The sequence below is a fragment of the Alosa pseudoharengus genome, unplaced genomic scaffold (genome assembly GCF_046254945.1).
Source record: "Alosa pseudoharengus isolate Yale_2024_CS ecotype anadromous, Long Island Sound unplaced genomic scaffold, YU_APseudo_1.1 YU_APseudo_1.1_scf_7, whole genome shotgun sequence".
NCBI classification, from domain to species: domain Eukaryota; kingdom Metazoa; phylum Chordata; class Actinopteri; order Clupeiformes; family Clupeidae; genus Alosa; species Alosa pseudoharengus.
In genome coordinates this window covers 7,680,442-7,702,566 of record NW_027468859.1, presented here as the reverse complement: position 1 = coordinate 7,702,566, position 22,125 = coordinate 7,680,442, and the positions used below count along the sequence as shown (strand labels likewise).

General features: G+C 44.9%; 1 protein-coding gene across 1 annotated transcript in view; it reads right to left on the bottom strand.

The window, feature by feature from the left end:
• nudt14 (nudix (nucleoside diphosphate linked moiety X)-type motif 14) overlaps positions 1-21,896 on the bottom strand; it is a 41,714-nt gene extending 19,818 nt beyond the window's left edge. The window contains exons 1-2 of the mRNA XM_076272079.1: positions 21,705-21,896; positions 3,344-3,387 (exon numbers count right to left, since the gene is read on the bottom strand). Coding sequence (XP_076128194.1) covers positions 3,344-3,387; positions 21,705-21,785 — 125 coding nt within the window. The 5' untranslated portion in view covers positions 21,786-21,896. The remainder of the gene's footprint in view (positions 1-3,343; positions 3,388-21,704) is intronic.
• Positions 21,897-22,125: the final 229 nt, after the last annotated feature.

Sequence of the window (22,125 nt, the reverse complement as noted above, 5' to 3'; positions counted from 1 at the left end):
TGGAAGGGTAATAGTCCTAAAAGTTGGGTCAAAGTCTCTCTCTCTCTCTGTCTGTCTCTCTGTCTGTCTCTCTGTCTCTCTGGGTCTCTTGGCTCCCTCTAGCTTGGACATTAAGTCTCTAAACTGACCCGAAACAGGTACGCTCGACCTCTGCCCACCAGTGTGTGTGTGTGTGTGTGTGTGTGTGTGTGTGTGTGTGTGTGTGTGTGTGAGATAAGGGGGTCACTAGCTCCGACACTGGGCTCCAGCGTGTAGCGTTCTGCTGCTTGCCACTTCTCTCCCCCAACGGTTTTCACGGACCGTTAGGCCAGCGCTCTCTTCCGGAGCTTTCCGGTTCAGCTGAGGGATGATGGGGCTGCCGGGGATAAAACAGGGGCCGTGAGAGAGAGAGAAAGAAAGAGAGAGAGAGAGAGAGAGAGAGAGAAAGACAGGGAGGGAGAGTTGGAGGGAGAGAGAGACCACCAGCTCCAGTACCAGCATTAGCTGGCATTTAAAAACTGAGGGGCCTCGACTCCCATCCAGAGACTGTATGCCTGACCTGCTACTCCACTGTAGGACAGCAACTAACCATTATTTTCATTGTTGATTCGTCATTTGATTGTGTGTCTATCTTAAAGACTCTACCTGTAGTAATGATGGGTATTGCAAGGTTGCATCAGGCATTCCTGCTTGCATACGCTTTAATAGATCACTCTTAGACAAAGATAAACACACATAACCCCCCCCCAAGGGCTTCTGTCCATGCAAGCAGCTATTGACACCAATCCGGTGTCCCTCCTGGGACCAGTGGCCATTGCAAAGACCTGCAGCAGTGGCACTAATGAGCTCAACAGATGCTATGCTTAATGGCTTTACCTTTCAACTCCTCTAACAACCTTCACCCCCCCCAACACACACACACACACACACACACACACACACACACACACACACACACACACACAGACACACACACACACACACACACACACACACACACACACACACACACACACACACACACACACACACTCCCCCCTTTCTTCTCCAGCACCATGGTCAGAAGGACACTCTCCCATACACAATCAAAACAGCAGCACACAAACAAACACACTCCGTCAACAAAGAGAACAAATAGTGAAACACACACACACACACACACACACACACACACACACACACACACACATATGGGCTGGTCCTTGAAAGCAAAAGTGATTTGACATACACGTAAACAGACCTGGTCACGTACAGGATGGTCAAGAAATGAAAACATCCACATTTGTCACCAACAAAGACACACTATCACTCTTTGCTACCCCTTTTTATTTGAAAATATGTCATGGTTTCTCTCAATTTTTCTCTCCTTTCTTTCTTTCTTTCTTACTCTCTTTCTTACTCTCTCTCCTCCTCTTGAGCATGTTTCCCATACAAATGTCCCTGGCCCTTTTTTCTCACAGTGGCAGGCTTCAGATATGATTTTGGAGAACAAAAGGCCATTTCAGTGTGCCATATCCTCAGAGGAAGAGCCCCATAACTCTTAGTTTCTAATGATTACCTCTTCCCACCCACAGCACTCCTTAACCTTGCAAGGATGACGGGAAGAAAAAACTAAAACAACCCCAAATCCCCGAAACAGTTGAGAATGAAAATAAAAAGATTTGGACCAATCTGTCTGTCTCTTTCTCTCCCTCACTCGCTCTCGCTCATTGTCCTGTTTATGGATGTGTGTGTGTGTGTGTGTGTGTGTGTGTGTGTGTGTGTGTGTGTGGTTGTGGTCTACGGTGCTTGTCTTGTGGGCCTACATGTGTGTTTCTGTGTAAGTGTGTGTGTGTGTGATGTGTGGTCATGGTTTATAACTCAGTGTGATCTCTCCATGTTTGATGTGTATGTGTGTGTGTGTGTGTGTGTGTCTGTGTGGTTTACAGGAATTAAGCTCTGCTGCAGGGTGAGTGGCTTCCGGTGTTGGCACTGAGGTGACACATTCCAGCTCCACTGCCACCTGATGCTCCAGCGTTTTTACACTCTTCCACTACAGCCAGCCATTGTTGTGACACAGCAACAATTGATTATACGTAACGAGTGTGTCTCTCTCTCTCTCTCTTTCTCTGTGAACATCAGTGTGTGTGTGTGTGTGTGGGGGGGGGGGGGGTGTTTACGAGTTACAGTGGAATTTGGAGGTAGGAAGGATGTACTTCACAAGAATAAAAAAAGAAGTGGATGATGTGAGGATAGAACAATCCCCTCCCCTCCCCTCCCCTCTCCTCTCCTCCGCCTGTTGTTCCCTGAGGTGGCGGAAGAAAGAACGGTCCCCAATCATGAGCCTGGAGGCAGAGATGCGTTAAGCTGGGAACGGACCTCCCGCTTTTTCGTCAATTGCACTCACAAGAACGAGACGGAGTAGATCAAACCTACAGGCGGAGTCTAGTACGAATGGGGAGTTTGTTATGAGCACAAACATTAAAAATGAAAAAGCTTTCTGCATTGCGTCAACAATGAAAAAAGAATCGCAAAAGGTTCAAATCCGTCACCCAAACACACATAACGATTCCTGCCACAACGCTGCGACTATCGTTGACTTTCTTGAATTTCCCATAATTGTCACAGACTGGGGTGCGTTTCCTAAAACCATAGTTGCTAACCTGTTAGCAACTTAGTTGATTGGCAATGGGAAATTGCATTGCAACCAACAAAGTTGCTAACTTAGTTAGCAACTATTGTTTTGGGAAACGCGCCCCAGGCCGGTAAAGTCGGACATTTTTCCCACGCTTTTCCAATATGCACAGATGTATAACTGAAGTGTCGTTCTTGAAAACGTCTCCACGGTAGCCGTTTATGAAAACCTCTTTATGTAGATTGCATGGAATCCACCCCCCCCCCCCCCCCCCCTCTTGCGTTTAGGGTTTCTGTTTTGGTGTTTTGTGGATGTTTTGGGGTCATTTTAATGTTTCTGGGCGGCCTCTTGAGCCTTAGGAGCGACCAGAGATAAAGGAGACAAAGACAAGAGGGAGTTAGGCTTTGAGGTGCTTGACCTTTGACCAGCCTGCACTGACCCACAAGAGGAGGCCGAGTGGCGGTGTCCTGAATGGGTGTAAACCAAAGGACACCCTTATGCCAGTGGTGAGGGTGATTGGAGAGGAGTAGTGTGTGTGTGTGTGTGTGTGTGTGTGTTGGGAACCATTAGAATGACCCCCCCCCCCACACACACACACACACACACAGCTAGCTCAAAAAAAGACAACCAAACAAACAAATCAATATGCCAATTACACACAAATTCCAAATATGATTGCTTCCGTAAAAAAAAAAAAAAAAAAAACAAGCCAACCGCTGCTTTGTGAATCACAGCTCATGGCATACATACCTATCGTGGGTGCGCATGAAGTCCCAGTACTTCTTTGTTCCATTCTGTGGACAAAAGAGAAAACAGAAGCCTGAGGTGAGCCCCACATGTGACAACAACACATTGCATTCAAATAGTGCTTTTTCAGACGCCCAAAGCAACAAACATCTTTACTGTATAATTTAGTTATAATACCCAGGGAGTCCTATGACATTTTTAGTGCAAAGAAGCCTTTCTGACCTTACAATTTGGCATCTCAAAGCAACACAGATCAAGTCAGAACACACCAAGAAGGTTATCTGGCTTCAGTACACAGTACCCTCCAGAATTATTGGCACCTCTGCTAAAGTTGACTAAAAAGAGGAATATAAAATCATCTTTTGAAAATTGATCTTAATGCCTTAAGTAAAAAAAATGAGGAAATATCCAACCTATAAGGACACCAATTTTCTTTGTGAATGAATAATGTATCATAAATAAATAAATGTTCTTCCTTAAAATACAGGGGTCATAAGTATTGGCACCCCTATGTTAAATGTCCATAGAGGCAGGCAGTAAAGGCCAGTTATTTCATGGATCCAGGATACTATGCATCCTGATAAAGTTCCCTTGGCCTTGGAATTAAAATAGCCCCACATCATCACATACTCTTCACCATACCTAGAGATTGGCATGGTTTTATTTCAGTTAGCCTATTAGCTGGTTTGATTTGCATTGAGCTCAATGAGTAGCCTAGAAATCTAGACGCGCTCCTAGCGGCCGCAAATTACATTTGCTGCCAGGGCTAGTCTAGCAACTCTCCGTTGGCTTGTGAGCTCCAGAAATCGAAACTTAATCAGGCCAATGAAATCGTGTATAGAGTCGTTAGGTGGGCTTAACATAATGATTGATGGCAGAGTTGCAACGGTTTGGCTTGAATTCCCTGCTACTTGAAAACAAATAAGATGGATGTTGCTGCTGGCGAACAGTGTGACACGAGTTAAGCTTTTATTAAGTAGGCAAACGTTTGAACTAGCCAACTAGCTCCGCTGGTGGGAAACGCATGGGACTCATAGCGCTGCCGCTGTCCTATTGCGTGCAGAGGGAATTTGAAAGACAACTGATTATCCCGCCCCTCGGACTGAGCACTGCGAACGGTGAGTGCCCAGACCCTACATTTTAATGTGGGTCTGGCTCGTCAGGCTACTCAATGAGCATTTTAACAATAAAATCATGCCAATCTCTAGTTGGTTGGATATTTCCTCATTTTTTACTTAAGGCATTAAGATCAATTTCCAAAAAAAGGATTTCATATTCCTCTTTTTAGTCAACTTTAGCAGAGGTGCCAATAATGGGGCAGTCGTGGCCTACTGGTTAGTGCTTCGGACTTGTAACCGGAGGGTGGCTGGTTCGAACCCTGACCAGTAGGCACGGCTGAAGTGCCCTTGAGCAAGGCACCTAACCCCTCACTGCCGCTGTTGTTGCAGGCAGCTCACTGCGCTGGGAATAGTGTGTGCTTCACCTCACTGTGTGTACACTGTGTGCTGAGTGTGTTTCACTAATTCACGGATTGGGATAAATGCAGAGACCAAATTTCCCTCACGGGATCAAAAGAGTATATATACTTATACTTAATTCTGGAGGGTACTGTAAATCCAAAAGAAATCCATTTTTCCCGCAAGAGAATTAATTTAAAATAAATAAATAAATAAATAAATAAATAAATAAATAAATAAATAAATAAACTTTCACATACATCAAATGATCATGATGATTATCATTATCACAATTATTATTATGCTATATTGTTATACATGCACTTTCACTTCAAAGCAGTCAATGTTTAAAGTGCTAACATTGTTCACAAAACATTTGTGAATACATGCACATCAGAGGACTGCTTTACTAATGTAAGATATAATAATTATAATAGTTAAGTTAATTGCTTTTGCATGGTTGCATGATGCTAGCATGATAAATACTTCTCAAAACAACAGCAACTATATGGGTGCTATTGTTTTGGAATGTTTCCCTCATGTAAGCAATGCATCATACACTGGTAGGCAAATGGAGAAAAAATGTACATGCTTTTTAAAGAAATTTAATTTGAATGCCTGAATGTAAGGATTCAGGAAACAAAAACAACAGCAACTATATGGGTGCTATTGTTTTGGAATGTTTCCCTCAATGCGTCATACACTGGTAGGCAAATAAAGAATATCTGGGTTCATTGAATTCAACATAGAATTTTAGAACCTTCAATGGTAAACGGCGGAGCAGATAAGCGTAAATCTCTGGAGATCTTTAATAGGAAGACTAATAAGGCTACAATATCTTTTGGCCACGTTATATTCAAATTTGACTATACTCAGAGGCCTACTCAATGCTAGACAGTGTATTATACAGTCTCTGCTCTGTTTATATGAAAATTGCAAGAATCCACGTAGTTCTATTAAATGCCGTTAAATAAATAAACAGCCAATTCCGACAGGTTGAAGCGAAGCTTTGCTACCAACGTTATCGGGTAGTTTCGGTTTCTGTCGCGCGCACACATGCATTGAATGAAGGCTCATACCACTACTTAATTGTACGGCTCTATGTCTAATGACATCGAATTAGAAGTATTTCCTCCTGAATGCAGAATAGTTTGTTTTCTTTTTCTGTCGGTCCGCGGTTCCTTGATCAATTGCGCAGCAAATTATCACACGAAGCACCGGGCCTAATTTCACTCCACGGCTCCGCGGACCAGCAGTCTCCACGTTGCGGACCGGTGCCGGTCCGCGGTAGCCTAGAAATCTAGACGCACCCTAGCGGCGGCAAATTAATTTGCTCAGCTTGTACGTCTAGTATCGAACCATAGGAATTTCTATTGGCTTAACACCGTGGATGACGGCCAATCACAGCGCTCTATTTCGTTAGAGAGTCTTAAGGCGGGCTTAACAGGATAACGACATCCTGCGACGGTGAACAACAAGGAAGGTGGCTATGGCAAAAGAAGAGCGGTTGTTTGAATCGGCGTTGGCGTCAACTTTGGAGGAGTTGGACTTGTGCTTTTCTTTGAAAGTAGATCAACACAATGCACTTAAGTCATTCCTTTCGAAGAAGGATGTATTTGCCGTTTTGCCGACCGGATACGGATATGGTCGTAGCGCTGGCCTATTGCATGCCTAGGCAGTTTGAAAGACAATTCTCTGCCCGCCCCTTGGATTAAGCGAGGTGAATGATTCGATGCCAGACTATACATGTCAATGATATAGGATGGCCCGCCAGGCTAGGTCCGCGGCCCATAGTTTGAGAAACGCTGATTTAAAGGAACCGTATGTAGGATTTTGGCCCAAACTGGTACTACAATCACTTTCAAAATACTGTAGAGCGGTGTACACCGCATGTGGTAACTAGAGCAGAGCTGGCAACCCATATGCCGAAACACTACTGACTTTGTGATAACTAGATAGGTGGAGGGTGGCGGATCAAGCTAAAACACAAATATGTAAACATCAACATCAGTTGAGGGCTGCAACTTCACTTTTTTAAATGACGATATCCTGGCCGGACTACTGTCAGTGATATAAATATTTGAAATTAGCATGATTTCCTAATGTCTAGTGACAAATCAGGGCCATTTTATGATTAATTGAATTACATTTCTTACATACGGTTCCTTTAATGCATGCTAAACTAAGACACAATGGCAAAACACAACAAAACCTTTGCAAATACTCTGTTTGTTCAGATGGGGCCTCAGTTATTTCTGAGGCGTTATGAAAAAGCAGAAATGCAGAAATAATAATCCTGTCTTTACCCCAAAGCAGCCAGCACAATACCACACAAGCACTTTCCTGACTAAGAGGTGCATCCATGCCACATTATTTCACATCTAGCATGTCTAGTGTAAACACTACCAAAAGTCATCATTACAAATTAAGATTCACCTTAAAACTGACACTTACTCTAATGCTAAACTAGGTGTCTGGCACTTAGGCAACAGACACGGATGGCTGTGCTGGTCGTAACCCTTCCCAGAAAACATCTTCAAATCTCGCAGCTGGCATTCGAAAAATGCATCTTATCCTCATGCTCCGTCGAGCCTGGCATCACCTGAACAGGCCTGGGCCGCTAGCTGGATCGGTTAATGAGAAACAGGGCTCGAGCTAATGGCAAAAGCGCATGATTAACTGGGAGGCGCAAGTGCTAAAACGAGCGCGGATGGAAGTGTCCACGCATAACGGGCCATATCACTCTCGCAGGCAGCGGTGGGTGGCAGGTCAAGCGTGGTCGGCACGGGGCCAGCAGGGTCATGTTTGCTGTAGGCCACGCCGCCACCTGGACTAATGGCCCGGATCGCTTTGGCTCGAAAGTGAGGCCGTTTTGGAGGGAGGGTGAGGGTTTTGGAGGGAACGGGGGAGGTAGAAATAGGAGTTCCTTTCTTGTGTTGAGTGCTCAGGGTGCAAGTTAAATTTCCTTCTAACGCTATGTGCAAGTGATCAGCAAAAATCTGCATTACTTTATAAGGTGTACTGTGTACTTTACTTTACAAGGTGTACTGTGTACTATCCAGCAATACACATAATATGAACAAAACACACTGCCTTGGCAACACTGTGTGTTTCTCTGTGTGTGTGTGTGTGTGTTTGTGTGTGTGAATATGAGAGAGGCTTGTGCTGTATTAAAATGTTTCTTAGCTTAAATATCACCCCGCTCACCCCGACTGTGTAATACTGTGTTAAAACCAAATGGCCTCGATCCAGGCAAGCAGTGCAGTGTACAGCATGCATTAGCCCTACAGGAAGTTTGAAGTCTGGTATGAGCAGGGTTGTAGTGGAGGCTAAAGGCAAGTAAACGCCCTTCATCTACCTCTGAAATTTCAGAAATAGGAGTTTATCCACCTCTCAAAAGAATTTATTCACCAATTGCAACTTTTAACATTCAAAAATCACACTATTATCCACATTCACAATATGTACACTCATCAACACTCAAGGAACCATTTAAAAGCACCGGTATTGTTATAAACATTGCACAGTAACATCCACCATCGTCAAAAATGCTCTGAATGCCTTTTTTATGAGTATGAGCAAAGGGTAGCAAAGGTGATGAAAATATCACCTTCTGGGGCACACACTGGAATGTGCCCATATCATCACTTCATAGTCATAGGAGCATATTTGTGTAGGTGTTAAAAAAAAAATCATTCTCTAAAGGGGATCAGCGAAAAGTGGATAACAAGTCGCCATGCCTTAACAAGCATGTACTTGAGAGCATAGTTGTGGAGGTGGTGGTGGACATGTTTATTCATAAGGGCCCACACTCATAACTTACACAGACACTTTCAGAGAAGACAGTCTGCATGGAAGTCAGTCTGCATGGAAGTCGATCGCAGGGTTCATAAAATCTCAACTACTACAATACATGCAAAGTGTTTTGCTTTGACATTCAATCCCCACAATGAACAAACAAGTACCAAGGGGGGGTTGTTGTTAATACACAAGTCGGCCACTCTGAGTCCAGGCCTGAGATATGTTTTGTAGAGACCCTGACTGAATCAGATTAGGGAGAGACAAGATAATCTGAAAGAGCCAGCGCAGCGCAAATTGTGCGTTCTTTCCCAGAACCACCCAGGGAGAGGCTGACGAAAACTTGCAGTAAGGTGACACACGCGGCCACCGTCAGAGGAGATGTTGTGGGAAGTGAAAAGACTGAACGTGATGGCAGACCCCCTGAGAGAGGAGAACAGTAGAGGGAAACAAAGACCAATTCCTTCGTGAATTAAAAGCAGTCTCTCTTGAGTAATTCTGCATCGATCGGTCTCCAAAACGCCATTATCAGACCTTTACATGGCCTTTATCAGTAATCAATTGTTTTATTAAAGAAAATGCAATCATAAACGTTTCAGAAAATTGCAATGCAAAGAGAAAGGTGAAAAGAGCAAGCAATCGATCGGATTTCTGGGATACATACAGAACCAAATCACACGACTGCAAACATGAGTCTCTGTGTGAAGCTGGAAAATAAAATAGATTAACATTCAGTACTGTGAGTGTTGTGATATTTTGCCATTTATGGTGCTGCATTTCATCAGAGACCACAAAACAAACTTTAATCTTTAAATTATTACTATGCAAAATGTACATTGACCAAGTCACTACAATAATAAATAACTTTCTTTATTACTGTTAGTATTTTTCAAAACGTTTCAAAGGGCTTAAGTTGGGGAATTAAAAAAGTAAAAAGAGGGCGATTTCACGGAAGTCTTGTCCTCCTACCTCAGTACAAAGGACCAGCCTGGACAAGCACAGGCTTCTTTGGAGTGTCCACATCGAAAGCGCTTTCGCTTCCATCTTGGCCCTTTTTAGGAAGTTTGGAGAAGTAACTGGAGAAGAAAAGCTCCACTTGTGTGCTTTGCTCCGCTTGGGCAACGCTCAAGGACACATGAGTGTGGATCAAAGCCCCGGGCTCAGCAGACACCGCGTTTCAGGGAATGACGGATTCCCCACACCTCAGTGAAATAGTTCCAGCTAACTTGCAGCAAAAAAAGAAGCGCCAATCAATGACTACACTATAGGGTCTCGAATAAAAGCCGGATGCTGACAGGCAAGAATACGGCGTGACAAACCACACAACGCCCAAGGCTTTCAACCTCCGAAGCCGACTCTGCTTCAGTGAAACGACTCATATATGCCTTCATCTCAGACACGGGATCCTCCACCATCACTCTGTCACCTAACTCCCCACTGAAGCGAGCTATGACTCACCCAAGGAGCGGAGTCACACCTATGCACGGAGTGAAGCTCAGCCTCAGCCATTAAAGGAGCTGAGAGAGTGCCTACATCCATGCTGTTGCTGTTGTTATTGCCCCTTTTATCAGGCCACTAAGTGGTATTTCCAGTATGTGTTGTGTAGTGACAAACCTGGGTAAGTTGTCTCACAGTAACTGGTAAACCTCCTAAAAGAGCTCTTTGGCTTTGTTTTTTTATAGGTAAAAGCCATATAGGGCTCTTCTATTACGATATTTACCTCTGCCTTGGGTTTAACCAAAGTCCTTTTAGGCAAGTCCCTCCACTCGGCGGCCATATACCAACATTTTATGGGCACTCATCGGGCACAGTCTTTGGGTCGAACTGCGCGTGCGCAAGGCTTCACGACACCAATCTTGCTCCAGCAGCGAGATCACAACACATAATTGGCACGATGTCTTCACAACACACCATATGATTGGCTCAATGTATTCACATCACACCACATGATTGGCTCAATGTATTCACATGTCGACGTTTTGCCGAGGAAGGGGTGGGATATGTGTAGACAACGGCCATATTGGCGTGACAAACTAGCCCCATGCATTTCTATGGAGGATTTTTTGAGTGCTCATTAGAAAGTCTCTGGTTTAACTTACCCAGGTTTGTCACTAAACCTACTTGAAATACACCCCTGGTTGCTCCCAGATGGTAAGGACCCCCCCCCCCCGTCCCGTCCCATCCTATCCCGTCCCCCTGTCCCATTATCAGAGCTACTCAGTGGGTCAGGAGATTAGTAAAACGAAAGCCCTGAGGGGACTCTGATACATGGATTACAATACAGATTACAGGGCACACAAAGTACAAGACCTTCAAACACAAGACCTTCAAAACTAATGTGGTCCCCTGGCCCCTCAGCGTGGCACAAAGGCCCAGGATAGTGAATGAGAATGGGGGGTGGGTGTTGTGTGTGTGTGTGTGTGGGGGGGGGGGGGGGGGTCATTGGAGAGGGAGCACTAGGGAGTCCCGTGTTCTTTCGGGGGTGCTTTAAGTCTAATTACCGGTGTCCCCGGAGTTTATAATGCAGTGACCCCGGCAGCTGCTGAGAATTCAATTTGCCGTTGTTGTTTGGACGTTGACAATTGAGGCCGGACCTCTTAATTCCCACCATGTGCTCCTGGACTTGCAGGGATTTAGATCGTTCGGCACTGCGCCTTTCCTACTAGGCAATGATTTTATTCATCTCTATTCATGGCGACTGTGTGTGTGTGTGTGTGTGTGTGTGTGTGTGTGTGTGTGTGTGTGTGTGTGTGTGTGTCTGTGTGTGTGTGAGAGAGAAAGAGAGAGAGAGAGAGCGAGCAAGAGAGATGGTGGATATACCTGTGTGTGTGCATAGGGAAACACTGGAGGTTGTCATGACAATACAAATGAGAGCATGCAAATGTCTCGCTGCATGAAAGAAAACATCAATCAGTCAACACTGAAGAAAAACCAAAACATACACAAGTACAACACGTTAAGTACTGACTCTTAAAGAGGTTATTGTACTAACAGTCAGTAACAAATCACTCAGAAAAGGCCGGTAAGAAGGAGCTCAGCTACAAAGTACATTCATGTTGCAGACATAGAGAGCACTAATAAGAAACACTTTGCTTTAGTATCCAAATGTGCCCATAAAAAACAAGCACATTTCTGAGTTAGGCCTACCTTTCAGAGAATCAACAGACTAGCAAAGGCTTTGTAACAGGCCCGAGTAGGAGGACAAAACAAGGCTAATTAAGGAGAGACCAACCATTAGAGTCTAAGCTATGATGGATGGGTTTGAGTGAGAGACACTGACAGACTTAAGGAGAAATCCTAAGAAGAGATGCAGGCTCATTCTGCTTGAAAAGCCATCGCAGGCCTTTCAGTGTTCTGATCTGGTACCCCACTGGGCAGGACAGGGGGTGAGAGAGAGAGAGAGAGAGAGAGAGAGAGAGAGAGAGAGAGAGAGAGAGAGAGAGAGAGAGAGAGAGGAGAGAGAGAGAGAGAGAGAGAGAGAGGGATGGAAAGGATAGAAGGAGTTCAACCTCTTTGTCTCCATCTGCTGTCTTTGCAAACTCCCACCCCCTACTAGGATAACAACCCCCCCCCAATCCAACACACATACATAAACACAGAGAGAGAGAGAGAGAGAGAGAGAGAGAGAGAGAAGGAGAGAGAGAGAGAGACAGAGAGAGAAAGAAAGAGAGAGAAACACACACTCCTCCATCTACTCAGGCATGGGGTGAGCTACCTTCCCAAAGTTACCCCCAGTCACAACACCCCCCCCCCCCCATTCTCCCTCTACCCCCTCTTCTCAACCCTCCAATCCCACCTAACACATACCCACACACTCCTCTTAACCTCTACTTCACAGGAGTGGGGTGGTCTACCTTCCCCAAGTTACCCCCAGTCACAACCCACCCATCTCTTTTATCCTCCCTCTACTGCCCCCTTCTAGTGGGGGAACTAATGTGATCTGCAGACGAGCAGAACACAACTGCCCCTGGGGCTTGGGCTACACACACTGCTGCTGCCCCATGGAGCTGCTGCTGGGAGAGTCGCCGTCCACTGGGCCACACGTGGCCCCACAGTCAGGTCCCCTGAGCCTGCAGCCCGGGCCCCTTACACAGCTGGCTAGGCTGATGGATGGCCCAGCTCAAACTTGTCAATTTCCCATGTCTCCAGGGCGGCATCATGTATCCAAGCAAGAGGCAGAGGAGGTGGGGGTCTCTGCCAACCGCTGCCAATAACAAAGCTGTTCTATTTTTAGCATTCAAACTTTGTGAGTCTTTGTTTCATTTTTCCCCACCCCCCTTTCTTTCTTGGTGCAACGTGACACCTGAACAGCAAAACTGCGAATCAGAAATGGCGAGTCTGTTCCTTTACAAGTGAAGGACGGCACACTGTACATTTAGGCTAGTAATTTATGACTGAGAGAGTGATTTACGAGTGCTTTTTAAGGCACCCCCCCCCACACACACACACACACACACATTACATTGTTTCCTTTGAAACAATCCACAATCTAGCAGGGAAATGATACACAGGAACAGAAATACAATGGCCCTCAATGGCCACCAAGCTAAACTGTGCCTTTCCCAACCCGCCACCCAACGTGAATAAAGTCATGGCACCACTCTATAGTGGGAAAGTCATTCTTTGGGTCCCCTGTCGCCATCGCTGGAGACCAATGTCCCCACTTGTGTAAGAGGGAGCAAAGGAAAAGAAAGGGTCACGTGCAAACAGGGCAAGGCCATTTTCCAAAGAGCTTTATCTCATCCTCTGCATCTTTGCCAGTGTGAGGATAACAGTAAGGTGTACCAGTGTTACACACACACACACTTTTTTAAAAAGCACACCCTATGCTCAGGTCTGTGAGAAAGTTCTCTGTGTTTACTTTCTCTCTGAAAACTCAACCCAATGGATCTTTGTTAGGCTCAAATCACTGACAAACACAGATCTAAATACATTTCACTTATTCATTTAGCAGACTGTGTGGTGCTACTATCCAAAGTGACTTTCAGCACAGATATACATTCTTGTCAGTCTTCGGAGTGTTCTCCCTAGAATGCAAGCCCATGATCTTTCCTTTTTAGTATATTTTTGGGGCTTTTTGTCTTTGTATTATGATAGGACAGTAAAGAGACTGACAGGAAGTGAGTGGAAGAGAGAGATGGGGTGGGATCGGGAGATGACCCAGGGGCGGACTCCAATCCGGGTCCCCCTGTGGGCACTTAAAGCTTGGACCCGAAAGTGTTATGGGTGCTGTAGCCAGTTGCGCCACAGCGCCCCCCCCCCCCAACCCCCTGATCTTGATGCTAGCACCTTCCTCTAGACATAACAGCATGCCATCCACCCACCCACAGAAGAAGAAAAAGGACGTTTACTCTCCGTAACCCATGAGCCACTCCACTGCACTCACTCACAAGGACAAAATTAGAAGGTCTCCAATATCAGTTGTCAGGGGGCAGACAGCCCAACACCAGGAAAGGTCAAAGGGTAACGCTGACCACACTTACTACCTGTCCATCAGGCAGCCCTGACCAATAGCATGATGCTCGTTCAGACAGCACTCATCTATAATGCAGTAAGCGCTTTCAGATATAACCTCCGGAGTATATGAGGAGGTTTGTCAAACGGAGGTCCTACCCTTCGGATGATTCAGATATGATGCTAAACTGCGGACCTAATACTGACCTTACACGGACGTATGTGTGAACGACATACACGCACATTACAGAATCTCCGTGTGGTTGTCGAGTGAGGGGTGGGGGCTTGTAGAGTTCACAAGATGCTGAGACATGACGCAGATTATATGCGGCCGCTGCCTGTCACAGCTGCTTCTTGTTTACAAAATATAGCCTATCATTATGTAGGCTAAAGAAGAAGAAATCTATTGTGCAAAGGCTAATACTTGAAGTAGGCTAGTCACGTAAGTGGGCACTTGAAATTGACCTAGCCTACAGTATTTGTATGTGTGCTTCAAATAAACACATTTATCTGTTTTCAACGTTATGTACCAGAATTAGCTAGGCTATAGAACCCCAAATCTGGTTTGCGTAGGAGAGAGAGAGCATGCACAAACTTTATGGTAGGCTACCAGCCAATTCAGTAGGCTAACTCAAGACTTCAAGATCATACAACGTTTTTAAGCAACAAACAAAATACTAACATTAATAACAGTGAAGTTGTTCGTTTTTCGTTTTTTCATGGTTTATTTTTTCCAAAAGCATCCTCTCCCCATGTGTAGCATTTACGTAAGGAGCTTGGAACAAAGTTGGGGTTTCTTCGTTTTCATTTTCTCTAGGCATATATGCTCAGCAAATATCAGCGAGCTCAGCAGGTCATGAAGGCTATCAATGAACAGAAAACCATGTTGGCTAACAATTTATTAAATACTCCTGTTATTGTCGTCAACGACGTCGCTATAGGCTACTGCCTTTTCAGCGCCTTCTGCTTATGATGATTCAGTCTTCTGAATTCGTTTCTCCTTGCCATGCAGTTGTAGCCTAACGTGTCTCTAACGTCCCTTTCAGGTGTTCTATCAAAATGTTGTATGCCCTCATGCAGTAGCTCCGTGATGTCTGCATCTTTCCAGGTTGGAGATTTTCTGGACAGCACTATGCCACTCCATCATAACACTGGCATTTAAGTCAGATCTAACCACATGGACACATGAAAGAAACGTCACCAACACGCCCTCTCACTAGGTGTGATTTTAACCGAATGTTCTACTCCTCGTTCAGACACAGCACATTTACATAATGTCCGGAGGAAATACTAGGTCGGGGGTAGTATAAACACCGGGTGAATTCGGACTTCCATATGACCGGTTATGTCGTTCAGATATACGGCCCCACCGTTTAACATCGGCAGAACCTCCGGTCTTACACGTATGTCTGAAAGCGCTTAGTGAGTGCTCACTCACTTCACAGATGTGAAGTGGTCAGAAGACAGGCCGGCCGAGTTGAGCTGAGATGGACCTTTATCATTTAACCTACATTTACATTCAGTCATTTGATGATGGATGCTTCTATCTAAAGGGACTTGTGAGAAGTAAATTGACCTGCAGAGTGACATGGTCGATAACAGAGAAGACATGGAGGGGAAAGGGCAGTGAAAAGCCCAAGTTTTGAACTTTTGAGTAGGACTAGTCTAGGGCTGTGTCTCAAACCACCTACTTGCACACTTCAAATACTTAGTTTAAGTATATAGCGCAGATATTGGGACAATACGAACCATCGAAAAGTGGACACTAGCAGAAAGTAAGTACTGACGGAAGTATGTGATTTGAGACAGCCTAGGACTAGGATTAGGATCAGAATGAAGATTGCCTTTATTTGTTCCTTATTTGGTTTCCAGCTACTGTGGGTGATGCTGCTGCTGCTCTGGTCATGTCGAGCCATCAGGAGTCATCTTATCAAAAGGCCTCTCCGCGCAGCTGTCCTCCACTCCTCGTTTTTAGAGGCAGAGTGGAGATAGCTGTTCATGGGGTGATTCACACACCTTTGTTGTCCCTCATTAAGGATCTAATGCATTCATCACCCCCCCCCCCACACACACACACACACACACATCTGTCTTGCCCAAATCCCATTTCCTGTGGCTATTCAGCATGCCCAGCGACCTGAGGCTGAGGGGGGAGTGAGAGGGCCGCCACACGTTTCCCATGGCCTCCTCACCCCTCGGCTCTCCTCCGCCATTGTCGACTCATCTGTGCTTCACCGCCCCGGTGCGCGCCAGTTGTCCGCCCTCCAAAACCCCAACCTACTAACCAACCGACCCCGACCCCCGTTTTAATCCTCCACCCCTCCCCCCAGAAAAGAAACAAAACAAAACAAAAAAAACAAACAACCCCCCCCCACTCAAACTCATCCCTCTTCTCTCCACTTGCCACATCACCTCCCCCGCTGGCCACCCCAAAAGCCCGGCCTAACACATCTCCCCTTTGATTGTCCAGCCTGACCAACCCTCCCCCTGACCGCCCCGCTCAATCCCACTTCCACCGCTTCTTTGGTGACAAATATGTACGTTTGCTAAGACGCATTTGTCAGGGATTTCTCCTTGTGAAAGACGGCGAAGTGTGGTTCACCCATGGTGCCGATCAGCTGTATAGTTTTGAACACACAGCAAATGTTAAAGAGTCCCCATCACAAGGCACCAAGTTGTGTAATTTGAGCAGTATCGCGAATACGATCCTACAACAACTGAAGCCGTGTAGTCTGCACTACAAGCTATTAAGAGCAGTAGCCATTCGGGCAGCTGGAGTTCTCTCCCTTTCCCTCTGCCTCTCTCAGGCCGTTGCTTCAGCTGCCTCGTGGCTCACGGGACTCCAGCCGCTTGGAGCGCTGCTCGGCACGAGAGTCACTATGGGAGGCAGGAACAGGGTGGAATCTCATTATCAGGAGAAGGGGCTAATTAAATAGGGCCTAATCCACAGAGATGGTGGTGAGGTGTGTGTGAATGTGTGTGTGTGTGTGTGTGTGTGTGATTGAGAGAGAGAGTGAGAGAGAGAGTGTGTGCATTTGTATGAGCATCTGTCTATGCTAGTGTGCATAAATAAAAATATCTGTGTATGAATTGTTGCTCATCAACAAGGAAGAAATACAACACAGCAGGAGAATGAAGCCTAAATTATACAACACATGAAAATTACAAGTTTACTGAGGATGTAAAACGGCCGCTTAAGAAATGGGCTCAAACATCTTAAAACGCTCAAGTTGAATCTGGGGCATCTTTCAGACAGCAGCTACCGTCAAGAATGAGAACCAAATGGGGGGCGTGGAGATTTTAAACAGAAACACACAAGCCCTTTAGTGTCCTTTCCACATGGAAGCTACCTGAAAAATGTTCTAAGAATGCTAATGTTACCTTCTGTGATTCTAAACCAATTTTGTCATATTCAGCTGATTACTCCTCACAGTCCTCTACTCTAGTTGTCTTCTATGGGTAAACAAAAATGGTGTTGGCATGGCATACAGTAATTCTGCTCTATTAGTGAAAAACAAGCCATAGTGGCTGGGACTGAGCCATAAAGCAATTCCATCAACACATGTTGGTTCAAAGGCACCAATGATTAAATATGAACTTTTCCTCAGAATTGTGGACTTAACCACAAGGTCATGCTTCCTGTACCAACAGGATCATAAAAGTCAAGTCAAGTCAAGACACTTTTATTAATAAAAGAAGGAAGAAGGATAGCACAGTCTAGCACATATTAGGTTCCTATTTACCTCGAACAGCATCACTGACGTCCAAATACACACCACCTGGAAACAAAAGCATCTGCTTGGCAGTGCCTCCCACTGCGACGGAATGTAAAAACCCTTCTGCCCATCTCGCTTTCTCTCTCTCTGTGGATGCTTGGCACGGGTGCCAACACAGCAGATTACCAGCGTGCAAGAAGTGAGAATAACACAGACAGGTCAGAGAAGGACAGAGAGAGGCTGTGTGTCCAGGTAGGGATTCACAGGGCCCAGACTCTGTGCATGTGTATGTGTGTGTGTGTGTGTGTGTGTGTGTGTGTGTGTGTGTGTGTGTGTGTGTGTGTGTGTGTGTGTGTGTGCACAGAGGGGGGCACAGGTGGCGAAGAAGCGGGGTGGGCAGCCGAACAAAGCCTCTCTCTCCTGGAGACTCCAGCAGGGACGAGTGGGTGGCTGAGTGACTCAGTGATGCGGATGCTACATGCCGCTGCTGCTGCGGCTGCAAAAATCATCCTCCCCTAGAGAATTCAGAGGACCAGCCACTCTCTCCATCTCACTAGAGGACAACACACACACACACACCACACACACACACACACAGCGGTAGCAGCAGCAGCCCATGGCACACTCCATAGTTGAGCATGACAAGGACAGCAGCCTCCATTACATAATATGAAACAGAAGGTTTTTTTTTCTTTTTTCATTAATCTTAAAGGGATTTGTAAGTATCTGGGATTCTGGGATAATTAAGGGGTTGACCACTAGATGGGCTTCTACATTACTTAACTCTGATATAAAAAGGAAGGGAGGAACAGGGTTCCCATTCAAGTCAAATGTAAAATTCCATGATTTTTCCCTGACAAAAAAATCTGAATTTCCATGACTTACTATATAGGTAATAAATAGTAATAAATAGTATGATATATCGACCAATGATTTCAGAGCACTTGCATAGCGGGAGAGGAATAAATAAGCATTGAATAAACACAGTTGGGCTACTCAAACAAGCAAAGCTAATAAGCAGATATACACCAATTCTGTGTGGAAATATATGTTGTATCAATGTATTTTGGTAAGTAAATTTTAAACTGCTACGACAAAATTCCCAAATAATCCATGACTTTGCCCCAAAAATTATGAAATTTCCTGACTTTCCATGTCTGGAATTAACCTGACTCTCGCCAGATGAATTTCGTTCTGCCTAGCTCCACTCATCCATCTGGGATCGCTCCATTGGAGAGGTGTTTCAGAAGGCTGGGCCTTATCAAAAATCCTTGCATAGGATTGGATAAGCCACTTTCATCTTTATTGACGTGCTACTTCAACCACTCACATCGAAGCCAGCCTGTGACGCTGATGACGCTTGCTTCCTCGATGCGAGCCGCAAAACAGTCTCACAGTCACTTCTCCGCTATGTCACATCTACTGTATGAAACTCCCGCCCTGCGTCCTGATGGGCTCTACCATAAAATCTTGTGCCGAAATCACTTCCAACGGAAGCAATCCCAGATGGATGTGAGTGGAGCTAGGCGGAATGAAATTCATCTGGCGAGAGACTTTCTAAAATTCCATGATATTCTAGAAATTCCATGACCCGTGGAAACCCAGGAGGAAGTTTCCAAATTGCGGGCACCCTAATATGTATGGCCAAATGTCCCTTGATCATCTTAAATAGGCCTAAATGAATATGAACATAAAAGCATATTGTGAGGATCTTTAAGAGTGTTGTGTTTCCTAACGGCATGCCGCCTTGCTCCATATACAGACTCCCTTATAGTGCTTGCTTGACCCTGTGAAGGATGCTTGCCTGGAAATAACACATCATCTGTTACCGCCATGACCTCTGACCCCTCTCTGAGTGCCAGCCCTCGACACTGGTCCAGACAACGTTATTTAGCCACACTGCATGTGTGTGTGTGTGTGTCATCTGTTGAAATCCTTTTTGGTGAAGCAACAGGGAAATGGCAATGCCACCGGTCCAACCACTGCTAGCATTGTTGGTTGCTAAATTTAGAAGTTTCACATTGATGTCAAGATAGCGTAGCTCTTCCTAATGTCAATAATGTTAGCGAATCCTTTCTTTCTTTTCCCAAAAAAATCAGAATAGCCAAGTATTTAAACAATTTTAAGCACCACCTTTTTGTTGCGATTGACTCACAATTCCATAATTCATTAACTTAAATAAAAGATTATGTCTTTTATGTGATGATAAAGCTTTTTTTTTTCTCTGACATTTTTGGGCAAAATTCCTACTTATTCTTGCCATACCTACTTCACGTGGAATCCATAATTTCCTACTTCACTGACTGACAGATGTTTTGGATTGCTCAACGCTGGGTTCATACTTTTGTTCAGCACAGCCTGCACTGGACTATAGCCAACTGTACATCTACACTCCTGCTATAGTCTCATACCTCACCATACCAACTTCAAAGTAAAACATGTACAGGTAAATGGCTTTTTTTGCTTTAGGGCGTATTCCTCATTCATGTCAAAACAGACACCAATATGGACCATTAGCCTACTTGGGGTACGGACTTTTACGTAAGAGGAAGTCAAAGGCTGGTTCATCTTACAATGCAACCTACGCATCATCCCTCATCATGTTGACCCCTACAAAATCCCCATGAACAGCACCGGATGACAGTTATGATGCTCATCAGAAGAACTGACTGTACGATCAATTCCACGCATGCCACAGCCTGGCAGCGGATGCTGGTGACTCAGTGCCGGGTATAATGGAATGAGGAGAGGGCTTTGAGACTCGGTTCTAAATAATAGGAAGCACTACAAAACAACTCAAAGCACTTAAAAGCACAGATGGAAGGAGAACAATCAGCAAGGAAATGACTACAGGTGTTGTTGGGTGAAAACAAAGCCCTGGAATGTCTTTTGGGAAGAATACGATGGGGGAAGAGAACAGACATAGAAATGACGCTATGACAGGAAATAGCCCAAGTTGAGCATGGGATGAAATGTGCATTACGCTACACTATTCCATGCCCCAGAAAAAAAGCTAACTGGTAAGGCTGACTAACATTAGTTTCGTTATTACGCATCACGAACATAATAACCTTCATTCGTTCAACTCGCACACTACTTGAAGAAATGAAGACTTCTAATCGGGAAAGCGCTGACTGGTTTATCGATATGCCATGCCCACATTAACAAATGTCATTACGTTCAATACCGCGTTTGGCAAAATATCGCTTACAGCTGCAGTGTAAACAAACATCTCGCGTTATGCTAATCGATGCCATTAAGATATATGACTTTGTGCATAATACTAAAGGAAACCAAACGTTGCACTCATTAGAGTAGCCTAGCTAACGTTCGGCATCATACGGAAATGATTAAGAAGCTAACGTTGCTCTGTCGGATCAGTTTAGGAGAGAAGAGGAGAAAACAAAATCCACGTAGAGGACAAAATATGCTTTTGCATTCTCGGCACATTGCACATTGTATCTTCCTTAGCAAATTTACTAATACAAATGTACTGGCTTTAAATGCCAGACGACTAATACATCCCCTCCATCGTTAAGATTTTGACAAAGATAATGTAATATATTGCCAACCGTGTGCTGTCAATTTTTGGTTAGCTTGCTGGGAAGGTAAATGAGTAACCTAATGTAAAGCATGTGCTCATGACAGGCTATCTAGCTAGCTCAGAGGTTTCTCCTGTTGAAGCTAGTTATATTATCCGCTGTGTTCTTTCAGTTCAAATCTCCGACTAGCATGCACAGGCTAATCATCTTCGCCATTGTACATCACGCAATGTCTTGTTTTAACAAAAGCACAGGTTTATAAATTAAGCATATAACACAATGCTGCACAATGACAGCAATGGCAAAATGAATGGGGGTTGGGCTACTGGCAACTGAAATGTACGGTGCTTCCGCATTTGAACCAGATGATAACCTGAGAGCGAGCAATCCGACTCACCTGGCTATAGTGCACTCTGAAGGGTTTCAGATAATTGGAGTCGGTGCATGGAACCACCTGGAGATTATTTATCTGCTCCATAGCTCACAAATAGCTGCACACCGGTTTTTCCTGACCGCGGAGAGCACAGCCGCAGAATACAGTTGAGCACAAACATAGAGATGAGGCAAATGTCTACGGAAGCCGCGAAGTGCATAATAAAACGCTACAACCAAAGTCTCTATACATCGCTACACTTGCTCTTGATGGGTGCGTGAGAGACCAGCCTGTTACTTACACACACACACACACACACACACACACACACACACACACAGCTGGAAAAGATTCCGAGAAAGGGTAACGCAATATGTATAGGAAAAAACGATTGACCGCTGACTGAATTAATGGAAAGGGGAAACAATAGGTTAGTAGGTTACTA